The sequence below is a fragment of the Mastigoproctus giganteus genome, chromosome 8 (assembly GCF_048544385.1).
Source record: "Mastigoproctus giganteus isolate SK-2022 chromosome 8, ASM4854438v1, whole genome shotgun sequence".
In the NCBI taxonomy this organism is placed as follows: domain Eukaryota; kingdom Metazoa; phylum Arthropoda; class Arachnida; order Uropygi; family Thelyphonidae; genus Mastigoproctus; species Mastigoproctus giganteus.
Window position 1 is genome coordinate 74,574,607 of NC_143582.1, and position 17,965 is coordinate 74,592,571.

A 17,965-nucleotide genomic window follows, 5' to 3' on the forward strand; every position below is an offset into this window, starting at 1 on the left:
AATCAATAAAAAGTAATTTATATGTAACTTTGTTATGAAAAAAAAATTCTAATTATCACCGTAGAGTTTGGAAGGTCATCGTTCTTGAGATTTACTTATAGTATATTAAATTTTTAGAAAGAATATTATCTATCAGTGAATAAATAAATTTCGCAGAATTCATATGCTAGGATCATTACCGATAATTATACAAAAGCATACATATATTGAATATATTTATTCAAAAGAGACGCTATATTCTTATATACATATTTAAAATATGTATTCTACATTAGGAAATTTAACAAACTCTTTATGGGAAGTTTCACTTAACACTTGATAAGTGGACGACATCTGTATAAACTTTTACTTTATTAACAAAAAAAAAAAAAAAAAACATACAAATCTAGCCTGTAAATTCATTTGGCGATGGTTCTTAGAACCGAAAATGAGTGTAGGATTCTTCGAAAACCATTTTTTAGATTTTTCGAAAACTCAAATCTGAGCATGCTAACTGGGAACATGTTACCCAGACAGTCCAGCTACAAAGGGACATATTTGAGGTTGCTTGACGAGTCTGGGAAACTCCAGCACATTAAATTTTTCCGTTGTAAGGTTGGCGATGATCCGGGTGGTAATAATAAGCATCCAGGAGGTTGCTTCCAAGAATGAAAATAAAGCCATCTTGTAAATGGCGGGAGGGGGTGAGATTCGATTAAGCAACTTTAATATCCAGTACTTCAGACGGGTGGACAACTTTAGACATGTTGGTGGAGTAGAAGTCCAAATCTTTGAGGCATAAACAGCAACTGGAGTTTATATTTCGAAATCCAACCAGCTCTTGTCGAGCAATTCAAAGAGCAAGAAATGATTTATTCCTTAAGTCTCTAAAATGATGTTGGAAGGAAAGTTTTCTGTCCCATACCAAGTCAAGATTTTTGTAACTGTCAACCTCTTTCTGAATTAAGACGCCACTTATCTGTTTCGTTTATTTGATACATGTTACAGGATGGAATAGTAATTTTTGGTGTCAGATGAAGCTTCTCCGAAAACTTATATAACAGTCGTAGATCACAAGTATACATTTAAGTAATGAATGTGTGGCCGTTAGGAAACCAAAACTCGGCCCTTACAGAATTTAAAGATCTACTGTGATAAATAAGAAATCATATACTACGAACACTGCTGTTTAGGGGCAGAACCATTTGGTTAAATGAACTGAATAAATATGTACATGTACGTAGTGTTTCGGTTAGTGATGTTGTGCAAGAAGATATAACGGTGGTTAGTAGTCTGCTGTGCTTTATGTTGGATTCTGGTTAATGGGGCGTATATTCGCTGACCCAACTGACAGAACACCGGTTTTAAGTAATTAATTGTAAAGTTAATTATCGGTTATTGGATTAATTATGGTATGCTAAAGTGAGCATTGGAATGGCAATTTAGCAGTTTCATGTGCAGTGTGGCGTGTAAGTTTTCTGCACTCTTTTTGAACTTAATTTATGGAAGAAGCCATTTACAGCTTTTTAAGAGTTTCGCCCCCATCCCTCCCCGATTTGTTTGCCAGTTTGGTCGCTCCTTGCAAAGTTTCGTGTGATTTTTCTTGAATTTTCTTTTCTCTCTCTCTCTCTCTCTCTCCTGATATAGAGCTAAAAGGGATTTTAGGCCTTGCTGTGCTAAATGGTGCGGTGTCACGCTATGCTAAGTTAGATAAGATTGAAAGGACTTGGTTAATGGAAACTTTAATTACTTCTTAGAATTTCTTCGCAGACGCTGTGCAAGATAAAGGAGTAGCTGTAGACGACGAAGGTCACAGAACTGAATAGTTTTTATTGCAAATTAAACACTATTGAGCCGCCTAATTAATAAATTGCTATTAATGACTTAAGCCTAGAATTGATATCCATCAATATGCTTTTTTGATTCCATTCAAAAATATTCTGTCAGCGATACGAAGCGATCTTGCATGCGTTTTTAACACTACCCGACTGTGACAATCGATAAATTGACATTTGTCGGAAATTATGGCTTAAAGTAGACGCGTAATTATGCCAGTGTGACCACCGCATTACATTAAGGGGCCCAAAGCCGAAAAAAGCTTCCCCCCCTTTTCCCTGATTGGCTTTGGTTCTTTCCCAGAGTGTTATTTATTTTTGCTGCATATAGAACAATTGTATTATATTAACCACTTGCTAGGGGCAAATAAGTGTGCTGCTTTCAAAGAAATGGGGACCAGAAATGACATTTCAGCTTTGCTGCATTAATTATTGCGTGTGGATCGTATTCAAAAAAAAAAAAAAAAAAAAGTTGTTTTTTTTTAACGTCTAATATTATCGTCTATTAACGTAATATTAACGTCTCGGCACTTCTGCACGCCCTCCAAACTTACTTCGGAATATCTGGTGGAATTTTGCAGTTCTTATGAGCATTACTACCTTACGGGAAGCTGATTATTTCGCATGACCACCTATATCAGGAATTGGGTATTTACTACGGGGTGTTCCACAAGGGGTAGTTCTCTCCGCTTTCCCCTTCGCAGTTGCCTTAGAACCATTTCTTGTCACATCATATAATTTTCTATGTTATGAGGATGACTTAAAGTTCTTCCTACAAATCAAATCAGAAGTAACTTCATGAGGCAGTTCTGCATGATGCTAACCAAATTAAACGGCTGGAGGTTTACCTTGTAGCAATTGGTCTAGAGCTTCATCCCCTCAAATCAGCCCAACTGTCAATCACAAAAACGAAATCAGTGAATGAAGATGTCACAGTTCATCGGGAGCACCGGGATTAAATCTCTTAAACACCACCATCTCCCTCCACTTTTTTCACACAAAGGCAAAGATGTATTCCGCATTATGAGCGATTTGACAGGAGTTGGCAGGATGCCATGACCCAAAGGTAATCGTAAACTACATCCAAGTCTGTCAATGCCCATTACACTCAACGCATCGTCCATATGGTCCTCTGCACCGAATACTGAGTACATTGATGGTTGAACCGAGTCGGAAGAAGACCCTTCACCATCTCACGTGCTGTTCTCCATACCAACTTTGGCGCTACCTCGTGGAAACAAGTCCTTACCAGGAATCTACTTATCTTTGCGCTACTACTTACTGAGAGAATCTCTCCTCCAAACACCTCAGATGTGGTTACCACTGCATGGCGACAGGGAAGAAGCAACGGAAGTAACCTTCTCCCACTGAGAAGCCTAACGGGCATTGATTGGACGTTCTTAACAACACGCTCAAGATCTGTAAAGCTCTAAAAATTGATACCAAGAGTAGGCGCAGACAAGGCTTAGTATAATCTAATTATAAGGGACACATATCGTACTTTACAATTCTAACCGTTTGCTCAGTACTTTGCGTACCTGTATTTTTTGTTACAGGAAGGAACACTGTCTGTAAATTGCATACTGTGTAACAGCCTATGCAACATTTCATATAACTTTACATATACAGTATATAAATGTAACGATGTATATTTGTAGCTAGCTGAGTTCAGTACTCTGTGCATCTGTTTTTTTCTGTTATAGGAACACGGTGCACTTCCATACTGCGCGAAACAGTTAATGTAACACTTTATACAACTATGTATATTTGTAAATGTAACTATGTAAATATAATTATGTATAATTGCCAGTTCATCTGTATATGCCCTCCTATGCAGAAGGCTGTATTCGGAGCAGGCCTTATAGCTAAGGTTACAACTGTGAACCATGCTTGAAAGTCGTTTATGAATTCTTTTATTGTATTTTTCAGTGTTTACTCTTTCGTGAACCCATTTTGTTCAGTATATTAAGTCTCCGATTTACACTGGTTGGAGTTCACGGATCCACGAGTATTTTTATTTATTTATTTAAACAGAATTCGCTTCTACGGTTATTAGTATCGGATATATAGGGCTTATTTATTTTAATACTTTGCGATATATTATTATAATAGTATTTTGTTTTTATAAGCGCCACTTTTTTTTTTCTACTTTCGGAACGAAACCGTGTAAGTTGGACTTGCTGTACTATTCGCTCTATTTCGACTTTGTCATTTTCTAAATATTCCTGAAATTCATTCGCAAAAAATACACGTCATAAAAACTAAAAGTGAACTCAATCTAAACTGTTCATCCTGATTTTTACAGCAGTAAGACAGTGGCGAATAAAAGAACGTAACTAAGATGGCTCGTGGCACTATCTCCCTGCAGGACCAGAGTGGGGATCCTGGAAACCATAATCAGATCGAAACGTTGGTACAGTTTGATGCCGAGTATTGCTGCTGATTTCGTTTAATCTTTCGAAATCCCACTGATCTTTCGTGTAAAGAGAGAAATGTTATTTTCTTCAAACAGCATGCGTGGTGAAAATCCGTTCTCAGCATTCGGGGTGGCTTCGAAAAGGATTTAAACTTGTTTAGCTACGGAGATCTAAAAAATGGCCGCAAGCAAAAAAAAAAGCCGCGAAAATTGTTTCGCGTCAGCATCGCGAGTTGCAAACGTGGTAAATTGCACATGCAAGCAGTGGGCATGCGTCGCAGATACGAAGTCTTCCAGTGACTTTATTAACAGTGTGAAGGCTTACTTGACACACACGATAAACCTCCGGCGTCTTGTGCTCGTGCGAAATATCCTTCCATTACTTAAAAAGTGTTTTTGTGTGTAAAAGGCTTTCGTGGAAGTCTTGCTATTCACGCGACACAAATACACCTGCTACGTTACACGGGCTTTAAAGCGAGTCCCATCGACACGCATTCATCACTCCTCCACTCACTTCCGACCCTGCTCTTTGTACTGCAGGCGACAATGATTGGTCTAACGCGCAATTTTTTTACCTCTCTTTTTGTTACTCGTCTTTGTCTCCTTGAATAGCGACCTCTTTTGTTATTAACCTCCATTTAAACCATTCCGCCCAGCAGGGAGGAGCTGGCTTACCAGATGATTAATTGTCCCCGCTGAATCGCCCTTTAATACACCTCACGCTGTCACAGGAAGCCGAGTTCCAAGCGGTCCGGACCTTCTGTAGGCAGATGGTGCTTCCTGTTTGCAAAGTCCACATAGTCCGTAGTTGTGTCTCATCATTTACGCGAAAGTGCTCTGGAATGTCTTGCCTTCCTCGTAGTAGTTTCCTTTTCGTGCTTACGAAGCTATGGAATTCAAATAGTTGGTTATTGGGGTGGGCTGGGGGGAGGAAACCAGAGACCTCCCACGCAGCAGCAGCAGCCCAAGGAGAGATTATCAAGCAAAATTTACTGTGCGAGTCCAAATGCATATCAAAAAGGCGTATGAACATGGCCATGCTTGAGATTTGCAATCACCGTTTGAGTGGGTTAGCGCAGTACCATTTTTCTAATCGAAAATAAATAAATTTCTGTTTATAATACGGCTGGGGCCAGTGGACTTTATAAGTTCATTGTAACTGTTCTGTTGCTGGCGCTGGCTGGACCTTGAAGTTTTTGTGGTCAATACGGGCTCAGGCTGATCTTAAAATATGTGTATTAGTGTTCGTAGGGCCACAGCCAGTCCTATAGTGAATTATTCCATTTGTGCTTGCTCGTTTCTGACACCATTTTCAGACATTTTGTCAAACCCGACCCGAGATACCAACGATGTTGACATGCGGGCGAATGAACATGGTGAATTGATAATTCATTGCACGACCCAATCAATCCTGATTTTAACTGTTTAAAATAAATAATGAATCTTCTGTTTTACTGCAGTCAGAGGAGTTCGCAAAATAGACTACAAGAACAGCACCGTATTGATACTGTTAATGATCTCACATGGATCTCACAGATATCCACTAATAATTTTTTTTCTGTTAATTTACAACATTTAAGCTTATTTAAGAAAAGCATCATAAAATAACACTGTTGTAAGCATTTGTTTAAATTGCAATTCTTATTTTAATTGAAATTTTATTTTTGTAGTTTGTTTTTAAAGAATATCACTTTGTGATAGCGATTATAAGATTGTAAACATAAGGATACCATCTTGTCTTTTTTGTTGTATTTTTTTTTCAGTTTGTAAGTGTTGAAAGACTTAGTGTTTTCATAAAATAATTTGATGTGGTCGGGAGCGCAGTAGGAGTCCGGCTGCTGCTGTTTGGAGGAGCGTACAGTATTTTTTTTATATTCCTAACACATTTTTCTTCCTATGGGTTCGGTGCATTAATGAATACTGTAATTGAGTAGTACAGAACCTTTTTGATTGATTCATATTCAGTACTTTTGAAAGAAATGTCAGAATAGTTATTAATAATAATACGGGAAAACAATGTACAACTATTCCAGATTTCGTCCAGTTTAATGTTGTGCCAGGGAATCTTTTTTGTTTTGAGCTATTCGAAAAAAAAAAAAGAGTCGACTTTTTGCTTTTGTGTGCATGGTAGATATCATTTAGTGTTTAAGAGGTCTGGGCATTCTCGATAATCTGTTTTCGTTTGATGCTTTGACCAAAAAAGGGTGGTTCCAAGCTCACCTTATTTATGTCTTGTTCCAAGCAGACAACAGTTCCCAGCAGCGCATCCATTACTTACAGAAACGATAACGGGGGTTGCCGGATAAGTGCACTGTTCAGAACATCACCGCCCTTTGACTAGCAGTCGCTCAATACAGACAGCGGTCGTGCTCGAGCAACCAAAACACCGAAAGGTGAAGGGAGCAGTAGTTCTGTTCTCTTCGCTGTGCCGCGACTTCCTATTAATTTCTTATCAGAAAACTCTGATAATCGATAACACCCGCGAAACTTTTGCTTTTTGTACGGTTTTTTATGTGCGAGCGGCAATCTAACAGTTTGTTTACATTGCCAGGCTTTTCGCATCATGTGTGGATGATCACACTCTTGACTTAGATTAAACTACTAAATCATAAATGTAGACCGGAAAGGAGAAATATTCTCCAGTGTGAAATTATCTGCCAGTTGATGGATGATCGCCTAAGAAAGTGCTCAATGTTTGAAACCTGCCAGCATTGAGCCGGTAGCCAGGCAATTGCAGAGTGGTTTCACTCTTCACATTAACGGTTAATGTGAAGAGTGAAATTAAAGCTGGATTGCGGCAGTCGCTTGGGGTGTTCAGAAAGCTGGCAGTTTGGAGTTGGTAGTCTGTGTACGTATCACCCGATTCCACTTATGAATATTCATCTTCTCGTTTTTGATCTTTATTTTTACTCTTCTGTTCAGGATCTCCTTTGGATGAATTTGACATAAATATAATAAATAGCACAAAGATGCTACGTCCGCAATTTTCGAAAATGCCCTTAATAAACTGGATATTTTTTAATTGAGTTCAGGAAGAGAGATTACTTGGCGCATTATAGCCTTAGATGCTAATGCTCCATAAAATCCTAAAACAACCAACCAACCAACAATCAGGAAGAGAGAGAGAGAGAGAGAGAGAGAGAGAGAGAGAGAGAGAGAGAGAGATGTAAGGCAGCAAGTATATGTACATAAAATACTCCAAATTGTGTGTGTGTGTGTGTGTGTGTGTGCTGAATTATGGGTGCCATCTAATCGTAGTGTTGGATTTAGGCCAATAGAGATTGGATGGGGTCGGAGGAAAACACGAGGACATGTTTTAAATTAAATCATGTCCTTTCTAATTTTAGAAACCAAATGTGCCTCTTACATGTTAGTATGGTTAGGGTTCCCTTCAGAGTTGGGATTCGGGAGCTTCGTTCCCCATATTTTAATTTAATTTTAATTTAACCGGCAACCGAATAAAAAATTCCGAAAACCAAACCCTAGAGTATTCAAATAGTACCTTTGGATCACTTTCTCTCTCCTGGCCGCACATTAATAGATTTGTATTCATTAATCCCAATACGCACATCCGTTATCATCAATGCCAACTTACAATGAACACGAAATACTCCTACTTTCTTTGCTTTATTCACTTAGGCAAAATCATCAGTGCAATGAGTTCAGGTTCCTCATTAATTCAGTGCATTTTATTGACTTCATTTTAAGGCCGATAATCGTCCCCCCCATTAGTGGCACAAATGGGGGTGAAGCGAATATCATCGCTAATGAAAAGGTTATTTCTCGGAAACCGTCAAATTAAAATCACTTGGAGTGACTTCTGTTTAAATAAAAATAAATAAATTTTCTGTGTATACTCCAGGACGACCATACGGAGTTTACAAGATAGAAAGGATACAAGAAGCAGCACCATATTTAGCAGTCATAGGCTTGAATCCCGGTCACTGAAAGCACGTATCCTTATGGACCCTCGCGTGTGACCACTTATCTGTTTCATGAAGAATACACCGTCCAGTTGGGCTGATTGGCTGTCAATGGTTTAGTATCCCCAAATGATTTCATATCTAAATTATGCGAATTGCGATCGATGCTCGACAGAAATGGAGAAGAAATGTTAAGTATAGAAGCTTCTTGTTTCTTTACTCCAAATGCTTGGGATAATTTAAGGATTGTCAGAAGTGAAACAGTCTAAATAGAACAGTTATTTCTTGCTCTGTTTTTACTTCTAAATGTGTACGTGGGGGAGAAAAAAAACCTTGATTACTTTTTCCATTACACTAACAATGTGTGAAATATCATTCCCGGTTTAAATAAATTCTGAACTTTTGCGTATTCATTCACTGTACGAACAAAAGAATACAGAAGACAATAATCTGAAAATGAGCCAGAAAATTAAGCCTTTCGGGCTATATGAATGCGTTCCAGTAACGCTCGTGCGATAGAGGCTGAACGAATAAAGAGATAAATGAAACAAAGCTAATGCCCTCATTTAGAATCCTTTGTTTCATAGCTTTCTTTTAGAGCAAACAAACATGTCTTTTGCACATTTTAACTTAAATTGCCAAGTCCGTCGAAGGGACCACTCTTATTTGTTGCGTTTCTCCCAACGACGATCAAAGGCGCGTGATCACCCTGGGCTCTAAAATGACTCATTACTTCCAGCAGTGTATTCATCGTTTTAGCGAAGTGGTTGCATAGTTTCGGAAAAAGAGATAGGAAACAGTCCACAATGCAATTATTGCCTATCTCTCGGAAAGTTGCCGAGAAAAGTGGAGGAGGTTATTAGGATCATAAATGCAGACGACATTCTGCGAACAAAGAACCACGAAGGCAGCTCTTAACAGAAGACGTTGCAGACTTTTTTTCTTCTTTCTTTTCTTTTTTTTTTCCTGAGATGTATGTGGCGAAGGGTAATTCGGTTACTGAGTGTATCGCGCAGTCTGTCGGTGTGCGTCAACATTGTTGCTTGAAGGCAAAAGCAAAATTAGATCGTTACGTACAAAAAGGCTGACGTATTGCTTTAATCTAATAAACAGATACCAAAAAGAAAGAATTAATTGGTGATGGTGAAGAAAAATGGGGATTCCAGCAGCCACAGACCACTAAAATGCCTTCCTCCCGCTCGTGGTTAGTTGATAGTTTAACGAGGTCATCAGTTACTTTTGGTGACCTCAATATGTCGCACGGAAAAATGCCTCCATATGGCAACAAGGTCTTCTTGTGATATACAGCACCATCTCTTGCAGCATGCAACCGCAGCCATGGCTGCTTCCGTCTCTTCGCGTGCCGTCTTAATGAATACAACTGAGACGAGTAATGGTAATTGTTCGGTTTCTTCTCACGTGGCACGACAGAATGATTTAAGGATGCCATGAATAAGAGAAGACCTCAACACCGCCGGGTTGAAACGAAGACAGACCACACCCACCTATTTCAAATCTTTTCTCACGGCACTTTCAAGTGGACCATCGTCCTGCTTGCCTTCCCCTTACAGCATGAACTTAGACCTCGTAGGGATCCAAATCCCGCTAAAATTATTATTTTGCTTTCCCCGCACAAAGTTAGAGTCCTGAAGCATTTAGTCGTGAATTACCGGGTTCGCAGATTTTTTTTATTTTTTATAGACCATCCAATAGGAAATGCATTGTAGAGCGTGCAGTTTATGGGTATTGTGAAACCCTGATCGTTCGTAGGAGTGGATCCTCCCACAGGGATTTTACTGCCTTTGTTGGAGATAAGACAAGTAAGGTTCTTCATTCAAACAGCAACTCATTCGCTAACTTTCTGTGTGTATCTCACACAAGACCCGCTTTTCCAGCGAGCAGTTGCAAACGTACATCTCAGTGGTATCGTTAATTTACTTTCCCCGTGACACTAGTGACACGCTATTAATCTTTATGGATGCTGGATCGGCCATGCATCTTAATTTAGTGCAGCCTTCTCTGAATGCGTGTTAATCGTTGTGACCCTTCTGATTGGCAGACACGGTTTTATACTTTCCAAGAATCTTTTTTTCCGGAAATCACGATGTCAGATGCCTGTCATGACGTCGGTCATCCCGTAATTCAGCCCAATAACCATCACTCCGTAGTCGTTCGTGTTATACACCATTCAATGACTCTTAAGACATTTCAAAGCGGTAACTTAGATAATTTCGTATTATGGAGTTATTGAAGCCACCGTATGGATTCTCGTGCTACCAATGATTCCCATTATTTGGATGGTTATCCGTATGCTTGATGATGGTTTAGGACTTCAGGTAATGGGACGGAAGTGGAGACAAGCATTAAACATTTGCATAATAGGGCTTAATCAAAAAATTCGATGAATTATATAATTTTTGAACACATAGCGGTGGTGAAGATTGGAGTTAGGGAGATTATGATGATATCTTTTAAGCATGCGCACACCAAATGTTCGCGTTGCGTACCAGTTTATCGAAAAGCTGCTTTAGGTGAACACCCATCTGTTATGCAGGGCCCTGATGCAAAAGGGGTTAATGGGCTTCGTTTATTTATGTTGAGACTTTGATGGCTCCCCGATTGGGGTTCCCCCCCCCTAGATCGGAGGAGGTGGTGCGGCGCATTCAATGCATCCCTATTTGCACGGCCCTGGTTACGTGTACTGAAACTTTAAATGTGGAAGGTCAGCCATGGAAACAAATGAAGTGCTGATTGTAGTTAAGGAGATGACACTAAGACGGAATGGGGGGATTTCCACGTGGTTTCGCAGGTTTCTTTCCCTTCGAAATTAAAGACAGCATCCAGTCCTCATTTCATCTGAGTTGTTCAAGCAAATTGCGTCGGATACTGCATTATTAAAACAATTATGACAGGGTGAAGAGTCTTTGACGGCAATCAAATCGCACGTGACGGTAACGCTGATTTCGTTTTTTGACACCGGGGAGGGGGACGATGTTATAAGAATTCGTTCCGCGAGGTGTCACTGTTAATGCAGCCCACCAAGAAGTTTTAAAACATTTGAGAGACACAATCCGCCTTAAGTAACCCGAAAAATGGCAAGGTGTTTGGTTCTTTCAGAAGGACAATGCGCTGTGGCACGTCACTTGCCGTCCGGAAATTTTTGTCCGTCGTGCCGGAGCCACCTTATTTTCCTGATTTGTCAGCGTGTTACTGTTGGCTATTCCCAATATATAAGAAAAAGGACATGAAAGGGAAACTATTGGAATCGATTGAAGAAATGCAGTCGGACACTACGGACCTTGTACAAATATCTCCGAAGCCTGCGCATCCCTCGATAGCCTTAGTGGTTGTGGTTACGTTCGATACAACTTGAAACGGGAAGACGAATAAGCGATAGAGAGAGAGAGAGAGCGAAGAGATAAGGAAAGGCGTTTGCCTTCGTGCTCCATTCCAACCTCGTTTTGCACTTCCTTTAATCCTTAGTAATTGAGATTTAGCGAGCCAAGAAACGTTTCTAACATTGGATACACCACTGACGGACTGTCTTCTGGTTATTATCCCCCAGTCGGGGTCGTTGACATGAATGCTGTCGGCATTGCCTCTCTGTTCGGCTTCTGAACCATATCTGTCACTTTATCTGTGTACCTAACTGGCTGCCGCTTGATCTGTCCAATCCGTGCAACTACTGGCTGCTATCAAGCGCCACTAAATTGCCATTTTGTTACTGTTTCCCATTATTTGGGCCGTTATCGACGCGCTTAGCGACTCTGGCGCGAAACTAGCTTCTTACAGCCGTGATGTGAATGGCAAAGACGAAAGAATGGCAGACGTGAGACGGAGATTGTTTCCGTAGATCTGCGCGGTGTTTATCTACCTCCCACTGCATCGCTTACATTGAAAGTGACTTTTCTATTTCTCGGTCCCGAAAGCAGGGTATTGAAAACGTATAAAGGGCCTCGGCAGCTTAAATGGAACGCCAGTCTGCTCACTGGATGTCCCGCATGCTTTCGCTTCTGTCGTCTTCATCGAGATAATGTATTATTAAACCGCCTTTAGAAGGAACCGCCCTTCTCGCGAATACTGATATTCCGAACTAGCTCCTAACAACAAGCTCAACACTTTACAGGAACAGCGCTTTTTTTTTTTTTTTCCAACAATACGGAAGTTTTGTACTACAAGTGCCTCCACCTGTCGTCAAATTAGCATACTGCAATTAAATTACTAGATCGGCGTTTCGTTTGTTTTAATGAGGAAAAATGAAACGAATGGACGTAAAGAAATAGAGAGAAGAAAAAAGAAGAAACCAATTATTAGAGTGAGTAACAACTTTGAACTTCACTAACCAATGATTCATTGCCTCAAACACACAAGATTGGGGTATGTTTAATTAAATGGGAGCTTTGAATTATGTTCTCTCATTTGGTGTCTTTTCTCTCTTCCCCGCAGGTCTCGCACGTCGATATGTCACCCACAGAACCAGTGTGATCATGTGTTACGTCATTGTGACGTCACGGACGCTTCTGTGGACTCTTCTTTCCCTAGCAACGACGTTAGCAATGGTAGCCGCCGTAATCACTCCCACTTGGTTGATCGGACCGCCGCGACGACTTGGCAAGCACCCTTCGCAGAAAGGGAAGGCGACAGACGGTGACCTGTTGATTCCGACTCTAGGTAACTTCACTTCTTTGTGCAATTATAAAATAAATGAATCAAATGTACATAATATGAACGTTTGTGGACACGTTTTGCTTCTTAAGGATACATTACTGTTGCCAAAAGCAATGGTTCTCAAGGTGTGAAGCGGCACCCTGGTGTGCCGCGAATAGCTGGGCGGGGTGCTAAAATTTTTAATTTTTTTGTAATCACCACACTGTTCTGGGGTAAATTTATCCTCGAACCAGTTTGGATTCATTTGAAGTGGTGGTCAAGACTAAGGGGTTCAAGAAAAATATCAAAGTATGCCCTGTATGCTGTCCGCATGACTTTGCAACAGGTATCTGCCCCTCCTCTCCCTCACTTTGTGTTCCCCGATGCTCTTTGTTGAATAACTTTGATCGTTACTACTTCAACGACCTTTATGTTTCTAAGTGACAACACCGATGCCCATTTCATTCGTGCGTGGCTATTTGCCCCCAAATGGGGCTGCCGTATGTGACAATAATGGGGATGTCATTTTGTTCGCCAAATGACCACAACACCGCGGATAGACGTGATAGCGTTCTTTGTTACGATCTTCAAGAGACAAAACGGGCGGTCGATATCGAAATCGGCTTTTTCCCTTCTCCTGAAAAGTTACGATGTGGAACTTTGTCGTTAGGGGAACAATGAGACCACAACAATCGAGTTGCGATGTTCATTTTGCGGAAATTGCAACGAAGCAGCCATTAGATCTTTATGTCTCATTAGGGACTGCCTCAGAAGGGAGGTACAATGGTGCTGCCGAGATGTTTTGAGGGAAAAAAAAAAACTTTGTAGCGCTTTTACCAAACAGCGATTGCATCTTATCCGGTATTAAAACGTGCCTTTCTTGTTTCACCTCTTAAAAATTTCTTTAAATTTTAAACTTTAAATTTTGGTTCGCGTTAAATTTAATTCCTCATCGATGTTTTTTTTTTTTTTTTTCATGCTTTTAGGTGTTTACAATGGCTGTATAAAATTGCACAACTTTGATCAGCTCTTCACCGACAACTGCGCCCCCTTTGTTACTAGTTTCGGAATGCCTTCGGACGATTTCCCCAATTTCTGGAAGGCAGCTTTAATACTGTTTGTGGGTGGACTGGGACTCGTTGCCCTAAGTGTCGTCTCTTCCTTGTCTTGTTGCTGTGTCCGCACCTCAGCCAGGAAGTGCATCTTTACCATTTCCGGAACCGTCCAAGCCATCGCAGGTAATGTTTATTTCTTTTTATTTGTACGTTAAAATATAAAGCGATTTTTATGCAACGCATTTCGGGTTACCGGACTGCTGCAAGGAGAAACTATCTGAGGGTCAAACAACATCCATTTAATAATTTTATCGTGGTCTTAGAATTATCTTTTCAGATTGCCAGAGTGCTGCACACTAATGAAGTCTTACAGTGTATCAAACCGCGATGAATGTTTAGGCCTAACAATTCATACTGTTTACTGTTAGTCAGTCACATCAGCAAAATTGCTGCAAGTTCGTGGAATGTAGTTGTAAATCGGGCATGTTTTATTTTCTGCACTATCAGGAATACAGTCGAAGATAAAAACAGAGTTTTTTTTTTTTTTTTTTTTTGGTTGTTAGTTCTGTTTCTTCTGCGTTCACTTATTTGTAGAAAGAGCCTTTTCTTGTAGTTCCACGAACAAAGAAATATTATTCGGCTGTATAATGGAATAAAAGGGGAAAAAATTCTCCAACCGACTGTTATGCTAGCAGATACGTAAAAAAGAAAAAATTCCGATTACGAATGAAGAAAAAGGAGAAAAGCGAGTGTTCCAAATGCATACGATTTTTCGCTATACCTTAAGAAAGTCTCTTCGACTTGGAAAGATTTTCTCAAAGTTCAAAAAGTACTGAAAATTTGCCGATGTAACTCGGTCAGAGGGATAGGACGATATATTTCCTTTACTATACCGGAAAATTTATGGAAATATGTAGAATAGAAGGAACGTTTCCGCCCCTTTATTTCTATTCTAGCCTGCGAAAAAGATAAGTCTTTTTATCGTGGTCTTAGTTCTCTGTTCTTTATTCGAGTGCAACACAGGGCGGTTCGTTAAAAAAGGCGCAGTTCGCGCCGTGAGAACTACTAAGACAATGTTCAAAAGACTTTTTTCACTCGCAGGCCAGAATAGAAACAGAACAGAAATGTGCCTTATAATTCTGCATACCTTCGTAGTATTCTTCTCGCCTACTGAGAGTAAATTTAACCCCGAGTGTTCCGAAGAATAAGCAGAGCAGTGGAATTTGATTTCTGAACTAGAAAAGGAGAAAGTCCAAACACTTAAAATTTTATTAGAAAAACATTTCAAGAATAACTTTTAACTGCTAAAAACGAGATTCTTCAGATTAATGAAAACTGAATTTAGCAGTCAAAAAGTATCATCTTCAAGAGCCTAACTTTGGCCTGGTATGGCCTGTGCTTATAGGCCATACCAGTGCAGAACATAACTGATTATATTTTTGGCAGAAGTACGGACTCCTACGCCCTCGGGAGTAGTCTGTTGCAGCACGTAGCATTCTGATTGGTTGAAGGACTGTCATTCTGTTGGTACAGAAGCATTGGGTTTATAAAACAGCGATTGCATTGCCACCACGAATGGTTTGCGTGAGTGAACTTCCAATGGTGTGGCATTGGCACCTGTCTACTGTATATGTTTATTCAGTCCCCAACCTATGGATCATAAAAAAGGTGCAAGTAGGATTTACGCGGGATGTTCGGAGAACTATTAAGTGTCTCCTGTTAGGAAAAACTGTGCCAGCCCTATAACATGTTGATGGGGAGAGGGGGCTAAGGCTTTCTTTCAACAGGTTATGATACTCACGGGAAATTTTCTCCAACAGCACACAAAACTTATTGTTTTCCGAATATCCGATCCATGGGGGGGGATTGAATCAACAGTCGTTTTCCCTAAACCTTTTTTTATACACGATGAACAGGTCGATATTAGCGCCACGTAATGGGTGTTTACTCATACAAAGGGTGGATTAACACTGCTTGGAGTTATTTTCTGTTTGAAAATGCTTTCTTTGTGTGACAGATTCTTGTATCGATTAATTATTGTCTTATTGTTTATCTTATCTTTGCAGGCCTTTTGTTTATTCTGGGACTGGTGCTTTACCCTGCAGGTTGGGGGAGCCGAAGAGTGCATGTGGTATGTGGACAAAGAACTGAGCCTTATCGCCTCGGAGATTGCACCCTAGGTAAGGACACACCTGGACACAACTAAAGTTCATAATTCTGAATGAATACTAAGGTTAAAAAAAACTTTTTGATGATGTAACATAAACGGCATTCCCCATTTAACAGCGTTGTCATTACTAATTAAATGAATTTATGTTATTTTAAAGTATTGCGATTTGATATTTAAAGATATAATTCTTCCAGTAAAATGTTACTAAATTATTGTTTTGTTTTGTTTTTTTTTTCTTTTAGGTTGGACTTTCTACCTGGCCATCGTTGGTACAATTGTGACTTTCATTTGCGCACTGCTGTCGATACAGGCCGAAATGTCTGCGTCCAGCAGTAAAGTACAGAGCCGGATTTTAGAGGGAAGAAATGTGATCTGTCTCCTCTGACCGACCTCCAGATTAAAAATTACTTGCAAATTGTCAAAAAAAGTACATAATTGCAAAGTAGAGTAGAAACTGGACTGCAAAGTAGTGTTATGACCAGTGGTGGGGACACGCCCTCACTTTCTTTTTACAAAGACATTTTTTCTAAGAACAGAAAGCATTTTCTTTAAAAACGTATGGCTTCGGAAACCTCAAACTACTGTGGCAGTGGATGAAACTCAACTTCCCATTGTAGGGTGTGCAAGTTTAATTTTCTTCTGCAATTGAGTTGGACTTCCTCAGTGGAAGGAGTTCTAAAATAACAAGGAGGACGTTACTCGGTCCGAATCTCGAAACTATTGCCTTATATTCACCCAATCTTTTAGGACTAAGGACGGTGCCTGAGATTCAGGAGAATCGGAGTGATCCGATAAGTGTGTAACTTAAGTCGTCGTTGTCTACAGCAGTGTAATGTACTGGTGTATTTCTATTAAGTGTTGATGTGGACAATCGCCACCGTGGTCCAAATTTAAAAATCGAATACGCGCACTGACTTACTCGATATGCACGATACTACTATTAAATAACATTTTCTGTAAGAGAAGTTCTGGGATATCAGTAGCCTCAGTCTTTCAATGAACACGATTCAATCAATGTTTATTTTTCATTGCGATGATTTCAATTTCTTGTGCAATCATTGGTGAAGATGTAAGAGAAGTTGCCAATAAAGGGTAGCCACGTCCTTTTCGGGAAACCAAAACAGACGTTTTGAACAGCAACTGATAGGTTGACTTGTACCTCGACAATAATTCATAATAAAATTCGCTACTGTGGGAAAAATCGGAAACCTTCAAGGCTAAGAAATTTTCACGATTACAGCATTTTAAGAAGAAACAGCCTCGAACCTTCCCGTAATCCAAAATCTATTCTTTATCTGCCACTTTGGTGAGTTCCTGTAAAGTTCGTGGATGTGGTGACATTTGTCACTCTGGAACAGTTGAAGCCGAAAGCGAATTCTTTCCTATGACAGCATGTGATGCGTGGTCTGACAGTAGTGACACATCTCAACGTACTCTTTCTTTGTGACTGCTCGTTCCATTTAAAGCTTCATTTTTGGTACAAAGTCGGGCAGTGTCTCAGACTTCTGATACTCTTTTCCTTCAATAACGAGATGGTGAACCTGAAAACAATCACTTTTTTTTTTAAAACAAAGCTGTTTTCTGAATTTATTTAATAAATATTATTATATCTCTGCTGTATTGTATACTTTATTGTTCATATGAGGAATTCATTTAATTCCCACTAGATTTAAGTCCTGAAAAAACAACGGTTTTTCAATTCCATCATGCACTGCGGGGAATGTGGGTGCCATTTTATTATGCATTCACTTCTATAAGTAAGAATTCATTGGATCTAAAAAATGAAAACGGAAACAACAAATATTTGTGTATTATGGACAAGTAGATGCCAGATTGAGGATTATACGAGTTCGTGTGTTTTAGCAGCAGTTCTCGTTGAATTCACCTGGCCGGGTGAATCCAACGGATACAGGTATTCGTGCCTTGGGTGCTGGGGTTCA

General features: G+C 39.8%; 1 protein-coding gene across 1 annotated transcript in view; it reads left to right on the plus strand.

Annotated features, from left to right (window-relative positions):
* Positions 1-17,550, plus strand: part of LOC150081641 (LHFPL tetraspan subfamily member 2a protein-like) — a 74,263-nt gene extending 56,713 nt beyond the window's left edge. The window contains exons 2-5 of the mRNA XM_090379501.1: positions 12,600-12,824; positions 13,787-14,038; positions 15,922-16,035; positions 16,268-17,550. Of these exons, the coding sequence (XP_090235627.1) occupies positions 12,641-12,824; positions 13,787-14,038; positions 15,922-16,035; positions 16,268-16,410 (693 nt within the window). The 5' untranslated portion in view covers positions 12,600-12,640 and the 3' untranslated portion in view covers positions 16,411-17,550. The remainder of the gene's footprint in view (positions 1-12,599; positions 12,825-13,786; positions 14,039-15,921; positions 16,036-16,267) is intronic.
* The last annotated feature ends 415 nt before the right edge of the window (positions 17,551-17,965 follow it).